Source organism: Odontesthes bonariensis, chromosome 11 (assembly GCF_027942865.1).
Source record: "Odontesthes bonariensis isolate fOdoBon6 chromosome 11, fOdoBon6.hap1, whole genome shotgun sequence".
Classification (NCBI taxonomy): domain Eukaryota; kingdom Metazoa; phylum Chordata; class Actinopteri; order Atheriniformes; family Atherinopsidae; genus Odontesthes; species Odontesthes bonariensis.
The window spans coordinates 9,666,154-9,683,185 of NC_134516.1; the positions used below are offsets into that span (position 1 = coordinate 9,666,154).

The 17,032-nt window shown below is 41.7% G+C and overlaps 1 protein-coding gene across 1 annotated transcript in view; it reads left to right on the forward strand.

The window, feature by feature from the left end:
* The window catches only part of LOC142391593 (muscarinic acetylcholine receptor M4-like), an 86,992-nt gene that overhangs the window by 52,071 nt on the left and 17,889 nt on the right, over positions 1-17,032 (forward strand). Inside the window, exon 6 of the mRNA XM_075477448.1 lies at positions 16,174-16,440. Coding sequence (XP_075333563.1) covers positions 16,174-16,440 — 267 coding nt within the window. The remainder of the gene's footprint in view (positions 1-16,173; positions 16,441-17,032) is intronic.

Here is a 17,032-nt window from a genome sequence, read left to right on the forward strand (position 1 = left end):
CTTTTTTAACAGTGACTGAGTTCTTCTCAAATTGATTGATTGATTGATTGATTTAGTCATTTCTTCTTATTATTATTATAGTAGTAGTATTTTTTAATAGTATTGTCATTAGTGTTGTTAATAAACAATCATTGTAAATATTTATATTTTTTGAGCTACTTGACTAATTTGAATTTCCCCCATTGGGGGATGAATAAAGTATCTTTCTATTCTATTCTATTCTATTCTATTCTATTCTATTCTATTCTATTCTATCATTTTACTTAACAGTCAGCACAACCTTTCAGTAGTTATTGCAGCTAGCAAGAAGGACCTCCTGTAAATCTTCATGTTACAGCAGACCTGAAAAAGCTTTGCACTGATAACACTCAGTTTTCACACAGTGTTATAAAGTGGATGGGCAGTTTTGTTCTATATATTCATAAACTTGTGCAGCATTCTTCTTTTTACAATCAGGTCCAGGGGCTCCAGAGTAGTCACCAGCACAGAGCAAGCCATTTTTTATCAGCTTGTTCAGTTTCTTGGAGTCCCTGGCTCTAATGCCACTGCCCCAATAGATGCCTGTAAAGCAGATTGCACTCTCCACCACAGACTTGTAGTAAATATGTAACATTTTGGTGTAGACATTGCCTCAGCCTCAGTATTGCATTTCCAGTCCAGCCTGCTGTCCAAGTAGACTAGTATCTGTATTCATCAACCACTTCCACCTCTTCACCTAGGATGGAGAAATCCTCCTAAAATCCACAATCATCTCTCTTGTTTTGTTTGTGTTGATGAGGTGGTTCCTCGACCATACCACAAAGTGAATTATCAGTTTCTTCTTGTCCATCACTGATACACCCAACAACTGCAGAGTCATCTGAGCAGTTATATAACAAGACTCTGAGTTGTACAGAAAGTCTGAGGTATACAGGGTAAAGAGAAATGGTGAGAGTTCAGTTCTCTGTGGTACTTCTGTGTTGCTGACAACCTTCTCAGACACACAACCCTATAGTCTTGAAAACTGTGGTCTGTTGGCCAGGTAGTCAATAATTCAGGTTGTTATGGAGGCATCCATCTGTATTTTATGGAGCTTCTTACAGAACAGTACAGGCTGAATTGTATTAAAAAGACTAGAAAAATTAAAGAAGATGATCCTCACAACGCTGCCTGCTTTATCCAAATGACAGTGGGCTCACTGAAGCAGGTAGATGATGGCATCTTCAACACCAACTCTGAGACGATAAGCAAACTGTCGTGGGTCCTGTTCACTTTCTTACTTAGGTAAGCCAATAAGAATCTATCTAAGACTTTGATGAGGTAGGTCTGTAGTGCAGATGCATGGATTATTTAGGTTCTAGAACAAGGCAGAATGTATTCAATTGCACTGGAACTTTATGTTGACTCAGGCTAAGGTTGAAGAGGTGCTGTAGAATCCCATTTTGCTGTTCTGCTCAGGCCTTCGGGACTGCGGCTGACACCATCTGGACTTGCAGCCATGCTCTGGTTCAGTCTCTCCAGCTGCCTCTTCACCTGGCTGCTGGAGACACTCTTGCTTGAGGGGGATACGGAGGAGGTCTCAACTGTTTCTTGATGTGGGTGTAGATATTGGTTGGGCAGTGTTAAGATCTATGACTGAGGTGGAGGGGGACATTATGGAGGTGTTACAGGGAGGATGTGGGTACAGGTAGGGTGTGAGATATGTGTTACTGGAAGCAGGGAAGGAGCAAGATGAGTGTTGATCCAACTGGGAGGATGCCCCAGGGCAGACCCAAAACTCACTGGAGGGATTATATATCTCCTCTGGCCTTGGAATACCTTGGGACCCCCCAGGAAGGGCCGGAGAGTGTTGCTGGCAAGAGGGATGTCTGGGATGTCTGAATCTGTTGCCTCCGCGACCTGACTTTGGATTAGCGGAAGACAATGGAGGGATGGATAGATGGACTGTACTTATAAAGCATTTCTCTAGTCTAGTTGATCATTCAAAGCAGTTTTACACTGCAAGTCATATTCACCCATTCACACACACACACACACACACACACACACACACACACACACACACACTCTTAGTCTATATATTATTACAGGCTACACAGTGCTTTATTTCCTCTATCGCACACATTCACTCACTGTTGGACGAATCGGTAGGCAACATGGGGTTTAGTGTCTTGCCCAAGGACACTTCAGCATGTGGTCCGGAGAGGCTGTGAGTCTGCGTAGGTATCACAATCGCACACTAAAGACATAGACTATTTCGGTCACCCTCCAGCTGTGGTCTACGTTATCAACATTGTCTCACTTACTTACATTTCCCTGGTGGGTACGTTCTAGCTGTCAAGGATTTGGCAGACTTACAGCAGGGGAGCAGTACACTCAATCTGGCTTTCGCAACAGTATATCCATTAATTGTCATGGTGGGTTTGTTAAAGATACAGAGGAGTCAGGAGACTTACATCAACATAGCATATACAGGGGAGCATTAGACTCAGTTCAGCAGTGACAGCAGTGTATGAGTCTATCCATTAATCCCAGCTATCTCTGTTAAGAGTTTGAAAAAAAAAGTTGATAATAGGGTACATGTCGACATTTATCTTGAGCTTTATATATCGCTTGGCGCTGCAAAAAAAATTCTCTGAGCAACTGCTGACTGTAGTTATTCCTGTATCTTTGGTTCTCTGAGTAAGTAGAAAGCCCTGAAACCTTGTTTAACTTAAGTACATAAACAACATAATATCAGCAGCACAAGATGGTGAACTTTATCCTACTCTACCAAGCATAAATCTGATTTTCTGAGATGGATACTTCCAAGCTGGTGTGTTGCCAGGTCTGCAGTGGTGCTGCATTGCAAAACCTTTCACATTTAACAAATTCTCATTATTCATTTGCAGTTTAAGTAGATAGCTCAAGAAGTGCAAGTACCAATATCTGAGAAACACGCTTTTCCGCGATGAATGAAGAACAGTTAGCCATCTAGTTGCTGGCCAACTCCTGTATTATGGGTGAGTTTGCTTTTGCTTCCCTTATGTACACAATCCCTTGCATCATGGAATTTGGATTTTAGACCTAAAATTTTTGAGTAAAAGTCCATGAAAAACTGAAACAGCCCAACTGTACATTCCATAAAAAAAGTATTTTAACGTGTTCGAAGTAACTATTCTTCAACACATATAACATGAAATCTCTTAATTTGCTTTCCTCAGATCTCTGGCTGTTTCACATAAATTATATTCAAAGGCACAAATGGAAAAAAAACAGGTACAACCTTTAGAAATATTGAAAATAAACAGATTTTTAGTAAATGCTGCTGAAGTGCATATCCTTGTGTTTCTTCTGTGGAGGACACAGCAGTCTGATTGTGATATGAAGGGACTGATTTTAAGCAATGAAATGTTAATCTACTATTTTTCCACAGTGTTTATGTTCTAAGGCACAAGCATGTTAATCTCTGATTGTTTCACAGTGGTGAAATTGTAAAAACACCCACAACCCAAAATGTAAGACAAAGATAAGATAAATAGATTTTAAATCACTATAGCCGAAGCACACTTCCAGGTTTGATAGCTTGGTAGGCTGCTGCGTGACCAGTGTGGCAGTGCCAGAGAGCAGTGACATACTTCAGTTTACCTAATCTGCATAATCTACACTCTATATCAGCCATCAGTGGTAGTGAAAAAGACTCAGGGCTGAAATAATCATTTAGCTATTTTTAAAGAAATCACTAAGTCAGTTAAGGTCACCTTTTTTAAACATTTTGGTGATGCAACTGATGAAAGCTGTTTTCATGAATGCACACAGAAGATTTTCATCAGAAAGTGTGGAAATTTTCCTCTTTTTCCGCAATTGCTGTTCACAAAAAATGCTTCACAGCAGGAGACTGTATGTTGGATAAGTGTTCTCACAGCAGAGAATTCAGGGTAAGGGATGTGTGGGAGTGTATGTCTAGGGCAGTCTTTATGCTATGTATAAAAAAAACTATAATGTGTTGCATTTATGAAATCAATTAACTGCTATAGAGAAAACAAAATTGTATTTCTGCATGTACCATAAACATTTTGAATTCTGAAAAATGGTTGGCCTGAGGGTCGAAAAGCTCAATAAATTGTGTGCCGGCAGGTGTCGCACATCGGCAGTTGTGACGCATATTTTGAGCGACAAAATATTAAACACGTTTTATTTTAATGTTATAATATCACCATAATCTTCAAATTTAGAATTACATTTAAAAAACTCACACTAAAATGAAATACCTTTAAATTAAATACTTATTATCTATTTTCCAAAGCCATGGAGGGTTAAAAAAGCCAGATGTGGCTCTGGAGCAATGGGTTGATTTTGAATTAAATGCTCTGGAAGATTTGATGCAAGGTTTGTAAATTGTCGTACACACTAATTTGAACAAGATTTCACTGGAAAGATATACTGCAGACATGTTCACAAATACCATATATCGCCTCTGGAACGTCCCAAGAATATTTCAGGAACCCAGTGCATATGTGAAAAAGGATTGAGTGAACTATCATAGGGCTGATGATAGCATATCATGCCTGCAGGGTAAGGCTGGCGGTTGTTGACTAGAAATTGCAATCCTACAGTAGCTGATTTATATGGCCTTGACCTAACTTTTTTTTAGATCATGGTCTACCATCTGCCATTTAATTAAAGATTTGCCAATATTTTTACCAATTTTTGCCAATAAGTTCTTAAAATTCTCATTCTCAAAGCTGGGAGAGGCTTCAGCCCCCGAATGACCCTTAGTTGCACAAAGTGGATATAAAAAATTGATGATGAATGTTTTTTAGGCAACTAAAAACAAGAACTGTTCATTCATGCATAATATGTGCTCAATCCTGCCCCTCTCTTAATGATGGCTGGGACATGTACAGGTGATATACATCCTGTAGCTGGAACACACTCCAGGACTGCCTTAAAAATTGGAACCACCACTCCAGTTTGCCACAGGTGTCGCCTCAGATCTCCATGCAACATTGAATAGGTGTATCAGCTCCACTATGTCAAGAACTTTCAGCATCTCAGGGGAAAACCTCCATTCCCAGCACCCTGCCAATGGGAAGCTATCTCAGGAAACTATACCAAGGTGACGGATGAGTCTTGACCCAAGTCCTCAGATTCTGCCTCCTCAGTGATGGTTGGATTAAGTAGATCCTCAAAGAATGGCATCCACCACTTGACAATTTGTTTGGGTCAACAGTATTCCAACCAGACCAAGCCTCTGCTGTCTTTTTCTGAGCCAGCAAACAGTTTGACAGAACATCCTTGAGGGCAACCACAGTCCTTTTTCAGTGTCACTCAATGCTGAGATTTCGCTTCCACAAGCAGTAACACTGCAGCCTTTTTGGCCACTAATTACCTGTTGGCTGCTTCAGGTCACCCCTGGGACAACCAGGCCTCCCCGAGACAAGAAGACCTCCTTCTTCAGCTAAACAGCTTCCCTCACCACCAGTGTCCACCAGCAGGTCCTCCGGTTGCTGGCATGACAGGCACCAATGACCTTCTGGCCACAGCTTCTGGAAGCCACATCTGCAATGAAGGTCTTGAACATGGTCTGTACGGGTTCCATGTCATCAAAAACTCTCCTTGGGGTGTGCATTGAATATATCACAGACAGAAGTCACTGCCATTCCCAGTTTGGGCTTTCTTGTTGTGTACGGCAATCTTCCATGCGAATGGATTCAACTCACCACCAGATCAATGACCAGCTGAAAGCTCTGCTCATCTCTTCACCTGAGGGTCCAGGAGATATAAAATGCCAAAGGTGGCCGTGTAAGTACACTTATGAAAAACCTTATTCTTGAACTTGGTGTCCAAACACAAAACACCATTCTTCAGATCAGGGATACCATTCCACCAAATGTCACTAGCCCAATTCACACTGAGGAAGAACCCACGTTTAATTCACGAATTTAGTGTGTCCGCTGTTCCTTTCACACTGACGATCCGGGCTGGGGTGTCAACTCGATTCGCCATTCGACCCACGTCGGACCCTAGTCTTTTTGGAGAGCCGAATTTGATGTGAAAGCAATTGATGCGGGATGGACGTGGGCGTGGCGTGAAGTCTAAACGTCTTCGTCGATTGCGTCGACGCTGTTCGCGTTCTTCTGCTTCAAATTGTCGATGGATTTCCTCAACTTGGACACTATAGTGTTCTTGTATTCTCCGCATATGTTCTTCGGCAGCATCCCACGTTGTGACCATCCACACCCCGTAAAATAACATCTCCATGAACTGCATATACACTTGCGTGACCGAACAAACAGCCAGCAACAAAAACAAGTCCTCAAGGTGTCCCGCATTGTTGGTTTGAAAAATTTGATGCAGACAGGTGTATTTAGGCCTAGCTCCGACACATGGGTTGTGCCTACGTCATTGTACACGCCCAGCATTTTATTTGTTTCGTGTGACGCTCTGCCACTAGGCAACACCCCCAGAACTCGGCTTCAGGCGGCACGGATCACCTAATACGCCAAGCTTTCACATTGCTCGACACGGGATGAAGTGGCAATTTGGACCTGAGATGGTAGCGGATCTCAGTGTGAAAACAGCTACTGAAGCATTGAAATCCTCCAGGAGAAGATTGGCTGAATAATCTTAGCTTCTATTTGGTGCATAGGCACAAACCACAATCAGAGCCTTCCCTTGTGTGACTTGTAGCTGCTGTAAGGCAACCCTCTTACTTACTGTGGAGACCTCCAAAAATGAGGTTCTCTGCCAGGGTCTTTTGGATATTCCAAGATCCTACGACTCTACTCCATCTTGGCAACTCCAGGGTGGGAAGAGAGTCAAGTTCCTGTCCAGGAATTTGGTCCTGCAGCCCATGCTGTGTGTAGGGGTGAGCTTAACTATATCTATTTGGTATCGCTCCCCCTATCACACAAGCTCAAGCATTTTACCCACCAGCAAGGTGACATTCCACATTTCCAGAGCCAGTTTGCAATGTCAGGAATCAAAATGGCCAGACCCCCACCTTTTCCTACTGCTTAGCTCACACTGCTCCCAACCTTGAATTCCCTCCCTGTAGATGGTGGGTCCAAATGATGGATGCATCCTGTGGCTTCTCCTGGCTGAGCAGAGTTGAGCACCAGTAGCCAAGACTCAGGATTTGTTTTTGTTTTTGTTTTCATGGCAAGCAGAATGATTATCTGAATGCTGTGTTGTGCTAAACACATTTGCTATATGGATATAATCCTCCACTTGATGCTTAAGTACTATATATGTATTAATAATTTTTGTTAAAATTCTATATTAATGCTGAAGCTGACAAGAGGGGAGAGTGCAGAAAAGAGAGAGGAGACAAAGATCCAAAAGATAAAAAACACTACTCCAACAAATGTATAAGAAAAGACAAAGTAAAAACCAGACAGCCCATCGGCCCTGCCAGGCACAGGCTACCCAAGCATGAGCCAAGAAGTGTGGGAGCCAGGGCGCTGCTATTCTGAGAACCACCTAGCCCTCCTTACAGAGGCCCATGACACCCAAGGGGACTTGGCCATCCCAGACAACCATCCAAAGGCCCAGGGTTTGTTGGCTGCTCTTCTCATAATTCTTCTAGGAATTCTAGAATGCACCTCACCGAAGTGGCAGAAAGTTGCAGTAGCTCAGATCAAATTATGCGGAATTTGGAATTATTAGTTTATTTGAAAGCTGTGATTTATTTATTTATTTTTTCTTGTTTGAAGGCTGTGCTGCTTGCATGGATTTTTCTCGTATCTTTGACACTTTCAACCAGTGTTGTATAAAGTACTGAAATCTCACACTCAAGTAAAAGTATAGGTACCCCTCCAAAATATGACTTTGGTAAAAGTCCAAGTCACTGACGGAAATGTTACTTGAGTTAAAGTCTTAAAGTATCCGAAACGTCTTGTACTTAAGTACGAGAATTACTATAAAACTAGATGTACTTAAGTAATGTAATGAAAAGTATAAGTAAAAAGTAAACAAGGCAAATGCAGTTTGAATGACATTTTTTATATTTTGGTAAACTTTGAAGGTCAAATACACTTAAAATCTACACACAACCAAGTGCAGGCAAAATTTAGACCAGGTTTAGACAGAAAATACAAACTTTATGAACCTTTAAGTTTTTCTTCTTCAAGTAAGGTCAGTGCTGAAAATGAGGCGGACATTACACCATTAAGAAAAATATTAAACAAAAGAGGCTGCTACTGTTATTGCCATCATTATAAACAAAATTTAAAAAAAAAAATAGAAGAAAACTGAAGCTTATCTGGCATCTGAAGAGGGAGTCCAGTTTGAAACCCCTTTTGTAAACCTTTCTAAAAAATAAATAAAATAACTCTAACAGAAAATGTGGCCAACATCACCAAGAAAAAAAGCTGTTACGATTACTGTACTTCACAAGCTATAGGAGGTGCACACTTGGTGATGTGGTCATTATACAAAATAAAATAAAAATAAAATAAATTAATAAAAAATAAAATTAAAAATAATAAAAAATAAAAAATAAAAAATTGGGAGGGAACTGCAGCTTATCTGGCATCTGAAGAGGAAGACCTTTTTTTGTAAAACTACCTTAAAACCTAAAAAAGGGGAGTTTCTGTAAGATAGAATTTCCACGTCTTTGGGCAGGCATAACATGCATGGGGTCAAAACACTGTTGCGTTTTTTCTCTCTCTCTCTCTCTCTCTCTCTCTTTTTTTTGTAACGAGTAACTAAACCGAACAATGAAAATGTATTGGAGTAAAAGTATGCAATTAAGTTCGGAAATATAGTGAAGTAAAAGTGAAAGTTGTCAAAAAATTTTAAACTCGAGGAAAGTACAAAGTATTCCAAAATATACTTAAGTACAGTAGTGAAGTATTTTTACTTTGTTACTATACAACACTGCTTTCAACATCTTTTATGATTAGTTACCATGCCAATAGAAGAAACGTTTACAAATTACTATAGTTTATGAGGAATAGCAATCATCTGCCAATTGGAAGGTTGGTCATTTCAATTCATGGATCCCCCAGACCACATGTTGAAGTGTACTTGGGCAAGACACTGAACCCCACATTATCTCTGGTGCATCCATCGGTCTGTGAATGTATGTGTGGTTGAGAAAAAAAGAAGTACGTAAACTGTTACACTCTACAGACTAAGACGTGCTGTATGAAATGTGGATTGTGTTGTAAAAGCGCTGAGTGGTCAGCTTTACTAGAAAAGTGCTTTTTAAGTACAGTCCATTTGCCATTTGTAATTTGGAGCGACTAATTGAGCTTCCAAATGCCAACTAAAGCCAGAAAAAAATCCAAATCCCAAACGATTTTAAGAGGAAATGCTATAGATGTTGGGCAGTAGCAAGTTGGAGGAACAAGTGAAGGTTGTTCAGGCTAAGTCTTCCCTCAATACTGATGGGGAATGTCAGATTAGTAACAAATAAAACAGACAAGGTTGGAGCATTCAGGAGGAGACAGAAATAATACTTGACAGTGTAATACTTGAGATGTCACTGTGAAGGAGAAGAACTGTACCAGGGACTTTGAACTACTGGCTTTGAAATTCCACAGAACATCTGAATGTTATTCTGGTTGTCATTTAATGGGAGATAGGAAGCATAGCCTTATATGGTATTATTTTGGGCATGGAGTATGCAAATTTACTATCCTATCTGCATTTGTTCTGTGTATCAGTGATGGACAAGACAACAGTGAACTGGCCATTCACTTTGTGGCATGGTGTTAGAACAGTCACAAAACAAGAGAGATGATTGTGGATTTTAGGAGAGCCAGGAATAAACCAAACACTGTCTCCAATCAAGGAAATTAGGAAAAAATGAGGAATACAGATACTTGGTGGTTCACCTGGACAGCATACTGGACTGGAAATGCAACACTGATGTTGTTTTCAAGAAAGAACACAATAGACCGTACCTCTTAAACAATTAGGTTCACACAAAAATGCTGTATATCTTTAGCCTAGAAATCTAGACGCCCCTAGCGGCCGCAAATGGAATTTCCTCCGGGGCTAGTCTAGTCACTTGTGGTCGTTTTGCAAGGTTCCAAATCAAAACTTAATCGAGCCAATCAAATCGTGAGGAGCGGGGTCGGAGGCCGGGCTACCTAGTGACGACAGAGGTGCGACGTTTCAGTGTGTAGTTCCAGAGAGAGGTTAAAAAAAAACTCTCTTTAGATTTATGGGAAAACGAAGTACACTTACATCTGAGAGCAATCCCCAGTCAATTGCGAGCATGATGTACCAAAGACGGCGGGCCGATCTTCGTCTCAGGACTGACAAAACTCTCCGGTAAGGCATTTGAACGGTCAAATTCCGTTAACGGGACGAGAGTAGTCAAAACAGCAAACCGGAAGTGCGTTGCTCACTGCGGCTAGCTTTAGCAGCGCCGAATTCGTGGGAACAAAATTGTAAATAGCCGGTATTTTGTCCGATTTTCAACACCTTGGGGATCTAAACGACTACTTTCTCGCCTGAAAATGTTTCAAATGTTGCTAAAGTTTACAGAGTTTAGAGCTTAAGAGAAATCAGCTTTTCAGGCCATAGACTACTGACCACAATGTACATTTCGTCGCGTTGACTACGTAAAACTTCTTCATCGCTCTGATTGGTTGTTGCGCCATCCTATTACGTGGCGTTGAACTTGACAGACAGCCGTTTATCCCGCCCACACTGCTATCCAGCGTCACTAGACCCCTGTACAGCTTTTTGCTGTACGGGTCTGGCTTGCTGGGCTTGTATATCTTTGATATGTTTGTGGTGGACAAAGCAATCCGCTCTGCCGCAATCATTTGGGGCGACAGCATTAGAGCCATTGACTCAAATAAACTTAAAAACCTTATATTAACTTAATATTTAGCCTAATAATTTAGCAACCAGCTAGTGTTACTCCCCGAATGAGATTTAACCGTATTGTCAATTACTATAATGATAATGATAATGATAATAATAATGACAATAATTACAAAATACTCTTTCCTACTGCTTTTTCTGTCAGTAAAACTAAACTGCTTTTCTACTACATATATTCACTACTATGAAAAATGTATCCTAAGCAGGTCAGTTTAGTTTATTTACAGCATAAATTTACAATATATGTTATCTCGAGAAGCTTTACTCAGAGATAAAATAAGATAGGATGCCACTGGCACACAGGGCCAAAAGCCTAGCTCTTTTTCTTTTTAATATCCTCTTTAAAATTATGCCGTGATTAATGTGCTGGCTCCGGCTGGACAACAACTTTAAAATCGCAATATATGCATTCCTACTCTTACCATCCATGTTTACTTCCGCAAACACTGGGCACGCTCATGATGTATGAGGTCATCGTACGCTCTTCTGCGCATGCGGGATAGTATGGGGCGGTAAGCTGTTCACACAGCAGGCCACATAGAGGTCGCATTTAATTGCAATGTGAACGACCCCACAAAAAAATCTGATTTCACAAAAAAATCGGAATTGAGCATCAAGGCCTGCAGTCTGAACGTAGCCTGACGGTCTGAAAATGTCATGTGGGGTGGGTGCGAGGCGTAGAAGGACACGGATGCGGACTTCAGAAGTAAAAGCAAACCGATTTATTTTCAAAAAACAAGGTTAACATAAAGCGCGGCTGAGCCGGAAGACAAAACTAGACTTTGGTGAAGAAATTATGGCTAAGAAAAAAACGAAGAACATGACTTGGTAATACATGAGAGAACTTGGCGTTGTGAAGGTGCAAGGATCTGACAAAGTACATGGGGAAACCTGGAAACTAAACACTGAGGAGGGAGATTGGTGAGTGGTGTGCAGCTGAGGAGAAAACTACAGGTGAAGTGAATGAAGGTGGATGAGCAAACAGAAACTGTGGGGAAGACAATTGCAAAACTAAATACAATTCAAATTCAATTCAATTCAATTCAATTCAATTCAAAAATACTTTATTTATCCCAGAGGGAAATTAAATGTTGATGTAGCTCAATTAAATCAAAGAGTTATTATAGATGCTGATGGCTGTGGGCAGGAAAGATTTCCTGTAGCGGTCTGTTTTGCATCCAAACTGAAGAAGCCTTTGACTGAAGAGACTCTGTTTTCCGATAACAGTCTCATTGAGAGGATGTTCAGGGTTGTCCATAATTCTCTTGATTTTATGCAAAATCCTTCTTTGCATTATTGTCTCCAGAGGTTCCACAGTCGTCCCCAGAACAGAACCAGCCTTCCTTATCAGGTTGTTGAGTCTTTTTAGGTCCCTGGTTCGGATGCTGCTGCCCCAACAGATGACGCAAGAGGAAATGACGCTCTCAACAACAGACTTGTAGAAGATCTGCAACATCTTGTTGCAAACCTTGAAGGACCTTAGCTTCCTCAAGAAGTACAGTCTGCTCTGTCCTTTCTTGTAGATTGCTTCACTGTTGTGTCTCCAGTCCAGTCTGTTGTCCACATGAACACCAACAACAAGACCTGGACTAGAAAACTAAAACTAAACGAGCTAGAAAACTAAGACATGAAATAAACTAAAACATGATAAATCACAAAACTAAGAACTCAAAACATGGGAAAAACCCCATGGAAATGACAGAGCCCACCCCTCAAGGGATGGATCCCAGACAGCCCAAAACCTGGGTGGGAGGGAGGGGCTCGAAGCCGGAGGCGTTCTGGTGGACGGCCGGACATCCAGCGATGTATAGGCAGCCGGAGACTGTCCAGCGGGCGGCCAGACATCCGACAACGTGGAAGCAGGAACCTGTCCGGCAGGCGGCCAGACAGCCAACGACGTGGATGCAGGAACCTGTCCGGCAGGCGGCCAGACAGCCAACGACGTGGATGCAGGAACCTGTCCGGCAGGCGGCCAGACAGCCAACGACGTGGATGCAGGAACCTGTCCGGCAGGCGGCCAGACAGCCAACGACGTGGATGCAGGAACCTGTCCGGCAGCCGGCGATGTGGACTCTCTGGACTCTGTGGCTGCTAGCTCTCTGGACTCTATGGCTGCTAGCTCTGTGGGCTCTCTGGGCTGGGATGCTGGAGAGATGAGGGAGGAAGTGTGCTACTTTCTCCGGCTCCATGCCGAAAATGTCCAGCACCGCCGCACGCTGTACACTCCTCGCGTCATCTCAGATGTGTAATGTGCTCACAGCCCAAGACTCGAGAACTTGTTTCTTTAAAAAAAAAATCCAGGAGTTCATTTGACACCTGCAATTTTTCCATGAGCTGTTGTTACCAACCGAGCAGCTCCAGACTTTCAAATGACCTCTTCAAGGTGATACTGCTTGACAATGCTCACGATGTTTGAGCTGATGTAAGATTTGATATGTTCAAATTGATCTTTTAATTATAAAGATAATTACCTCAAATTATTCTTGCATCAGGAGTTCTTACAGTTAATCTCCATGCTAATATCGCATCCATTCCTGACTCTGAAAATCACGCTTTCCCAATGTTCCCTTATTCCCTTATTTAACACAACCCCCCCGTGTTTTCACATTGTGGTAATTCAAATTCCATCTGACTTTATTGATCAAATACACTTTTATTGATAAAATTCCCCATAGTAAATTCATTGAATCATTTTCCACTTACCGCTACATGACATTTAGGTCATGTTTTGATTTTTTTCAGAATTAGCTTTTACAAATCAGAATTCAATGTTCAGTCAATGACTATATGGGACTAGATGCATCAAATGGGTCTAGATCATGATACAGTCACCACCATGTTTTACAGAGGAAATAAGGTTCTCATTTGAAAATGTCATATTTTCCTTTGTCCAAAGGTAATGCATCTCATATCATCCAACAGGTTTATTTTATTCTCAGTCATCAACAAAACACCATTCCATTAAACTTCTGGCTTATGAACCCTCTGTTGATTAGAAGGTGTAGAAAAAGTCGATTAGGGTTCCTTTGTGACCCCATTGCCCATCTCCTTCAACAGACAACTTCTTGGAAGTTTTTTTTTTGGAATGTTTTTTATTTCTCCGTTCTGCTCCAGTTCCGCTCCGATACCGCTCACACCAAGAGTCTAGAGCATGCACAGATCCACAGAGAATTCACCTGTGCCTTCAACAAATAACAAAACTGTCAGCCTCCACTTCAAAAATCGTTTGTTGTGTAACGCAACAAACCCGCAACACGTATGCCATGCAGTGTGTCCCCGGATGGATAACTATGGGGGGAAATTTTGGTATTTCAAGTATCTCGGGGTCTTGTTCACGAGTTAGGGACAAATGGAGATTGACAGGCGGATCGGTGCGGCGTCTGCAGTGATGCGGGCTCTGCACCGGCCCGTCATGGTGAAGAAGGAGCTGAGCCAGAAGGCGAAGCTCTCGATTTACCGGTCAATCTATGTTCTTATCCTCACCAATGGTCACGAGCTGTGGGTAGTGACCGAAAGAACGAGATCGCGAATACAAGCGGCCGAAATGAGTTTCTTCCGCAGGGTGTCTGGGCTCTCCCTTAGAGATAGGCTGAGAAGCTCGGTCATCCGGGAGGGGCTCGGAGTAGAACCGCTGCTCCTCCGCATCGAGAGGAGTCAGATGAGGTGGCTCGGGCGTCTGGTTAAGATGCCTCCTGGACGCCTCCCCGGTGAGGTGTTCCGGGCCCGTCCCACTGGGACGAGGCCCCGGGGAAGACCCAGGACACGTTGGAGAGACTATGTTTCTCGGCTGGCCTGGGAACGCCTCAGGGTCCCCCCAGAAGAGCTTGAGGAAGTGGCCGGGGACAGGGACGTCTGGGTTTCTCTGCTTAGGCTGCTGCCCCCGTGACCCGATCCGGACAAGCGGCAGATAATGGATGGATGGATGGATGGATGGATGGATGGAAATTTTGGGTAAAAAAAAATGAATATAAATATGAACGAATTTATAAATGTATATATAATATATATGTACATATGTGTATATATAATAAATTATACATACATTTATAAATTCGTTCTTATTTATATTAATTTTTACTCACATATATTTCGATCACATTTTTATTTTTATGTTAATTATATATACATTTATAATTTCGTTCATATTTATATTCATTTTTTTTACCCAAAATTTCCCCCATAAATTGCTTCTTCTTTAAAATTTGAGCGAGCGTGGAGCGATTTCACCGGAGCGGAATACATTTTTTTGGTGAGTGGGGAGTGGAACTGAGCGGAGAGTTTTGGTGTGACTTTGAGTGGTGGAGTGGGGGGAACGAACACCTATGTGAGCGAGGAGCGGAAATTCTTACTGCTCAGCTCCGTCATATACTGAACATGAGGTCTAAAGGGCCGTGTATACTCTCGCAGCAGTGTGTCGCAGTGAGCTTGTCGCAGACATGACGCAGTTATTTTTGATTTATTCCCAATTTTGAAGCGCGGTCTGCGCTATGTTAATCCCACGCCACAACGCAAGAGGGACAATCACGAACAAGCTAGGATTGTGGATGTGGTGGGTGGCGTGTTTCTCTTCCGGTTACGGAGGTCATTCAACAACAATGGCGACTGGACGAATGCGCACTTTGATTGAGATGCAGCTGATCGATCTAGAAATAGAAGAAATATTGCTACTACTGGAGCTGGCAGAGAGGCGAAAGAATCGTCACCATTAGCTGGTTAGCAAACCGGAAATACGCATAGTGTAGAGCGGATGTAGAGTTGACCAATCAGAGGCCTCCTTTCTCTCTTCCCTGCGACGATATCTGCGACGATATCTGCGACGATATCTGCGGCACTGTCTGCGGTCACTTACAATTTTGGGGAGGTGCACCAGAGTGTCTGCGTAAGGGGGGGGGGGCATGTCTGCGTTAACTGCGACACACACGCAGACGACCTGGTTTCCAACCATAAACCGCCCTTAAGAGTATTTATTTAATCATTTTTATCATGTTAGAATTTAATAGTCATATTTTTGTTTTTTATTTATATTTTTATTTGAGAATATTTATATTTATATCACACAACAACTTTGTACCCGCTTTTGCAATAAAGAATTAATATTTTTTTCCGTCCAATCTGTCCCTGTAGTATTTTAGAAGTTGCAATAATGTTTTAAAAAATGTGTTAAAGAAATCAAGGGAAAATCCAATAGTATATATTAAATTTCGCTTTTTAGAGGAGCATTGGTTGAATTACACTTGTTGTGGTGCAAAGTGATAGCTCTAATTAAAAGAAAATCCCTGAGTTGATCAAAATCATGCATCCTTAAACAAATAACATTTCGAAATGGCAATACAAATTCCTAACAAGATTCTCTTGGTTTTGTTACAGGCATTAACAAATCCCAATCTAGTAGTCACATCAGCAACCAACTCTGAGGTTCCCAAGATCAACCACACCTCAAAATGGTCCAAGATAAAGATTGTCACGAAGCAGGCCGGAGATGAATGCATAACAGCTATAGAGATTGTCCCACCTGAGGGAGCAGAGAGGCATTCAATCCCAATCAGCCGTCCAAGGACTGTGGCACGAAAGTTTGCAAGCATTGCCAGAAGCCAAGTCAAGAGGAAAAGACAAATGGCTGCCAGAGAAAAAAAAGTATGTAAATATGCTGAATAAGTATTTGGATAAATTAATGTATAATAGACAGTGTGATGATGCATGGCTGTGCATGAAATGACATGACTATGTGCATGCTTTAGAAAGATACACAAGAGAAACATGATTTTGGGATTTAATAGAAGTTGAATTATGCCCCAGTTTTTGGCAGTTCAATTAATTGGCCAGTTGAAATTACATGGCAATTTATATTAATTTAACTAAATTGTTTTTTCAATGTCCCATTAAAAGGTACAGTATTTAATTAGTATGGAGGGCTTAAGTTTGCTGATTCTTTTTGTAGCTTTTAGTTGTAGAAATGATAAATATAATATAATAAAAATCTAGTATTTAAACATTTCTGTGTCATCATTAGGTCATCAAGGTAGATGTGGAATTGAAGCAGCTAGTATAGTATCAGGCCACTGCGATCTGGAGCTATCTTTGAGCTAGTGTGTGCTTGTAGCCTGGGGCTTGAAGCTGTCAGCCAAAAACATCTTGTATTTCAATAGCAAGGCTGCTGGTGTAATGCCTTCAAACCCACCCACAATTCATTGTGCTGCTGTGAACCTCACCCAACTGTTCTGAAAGA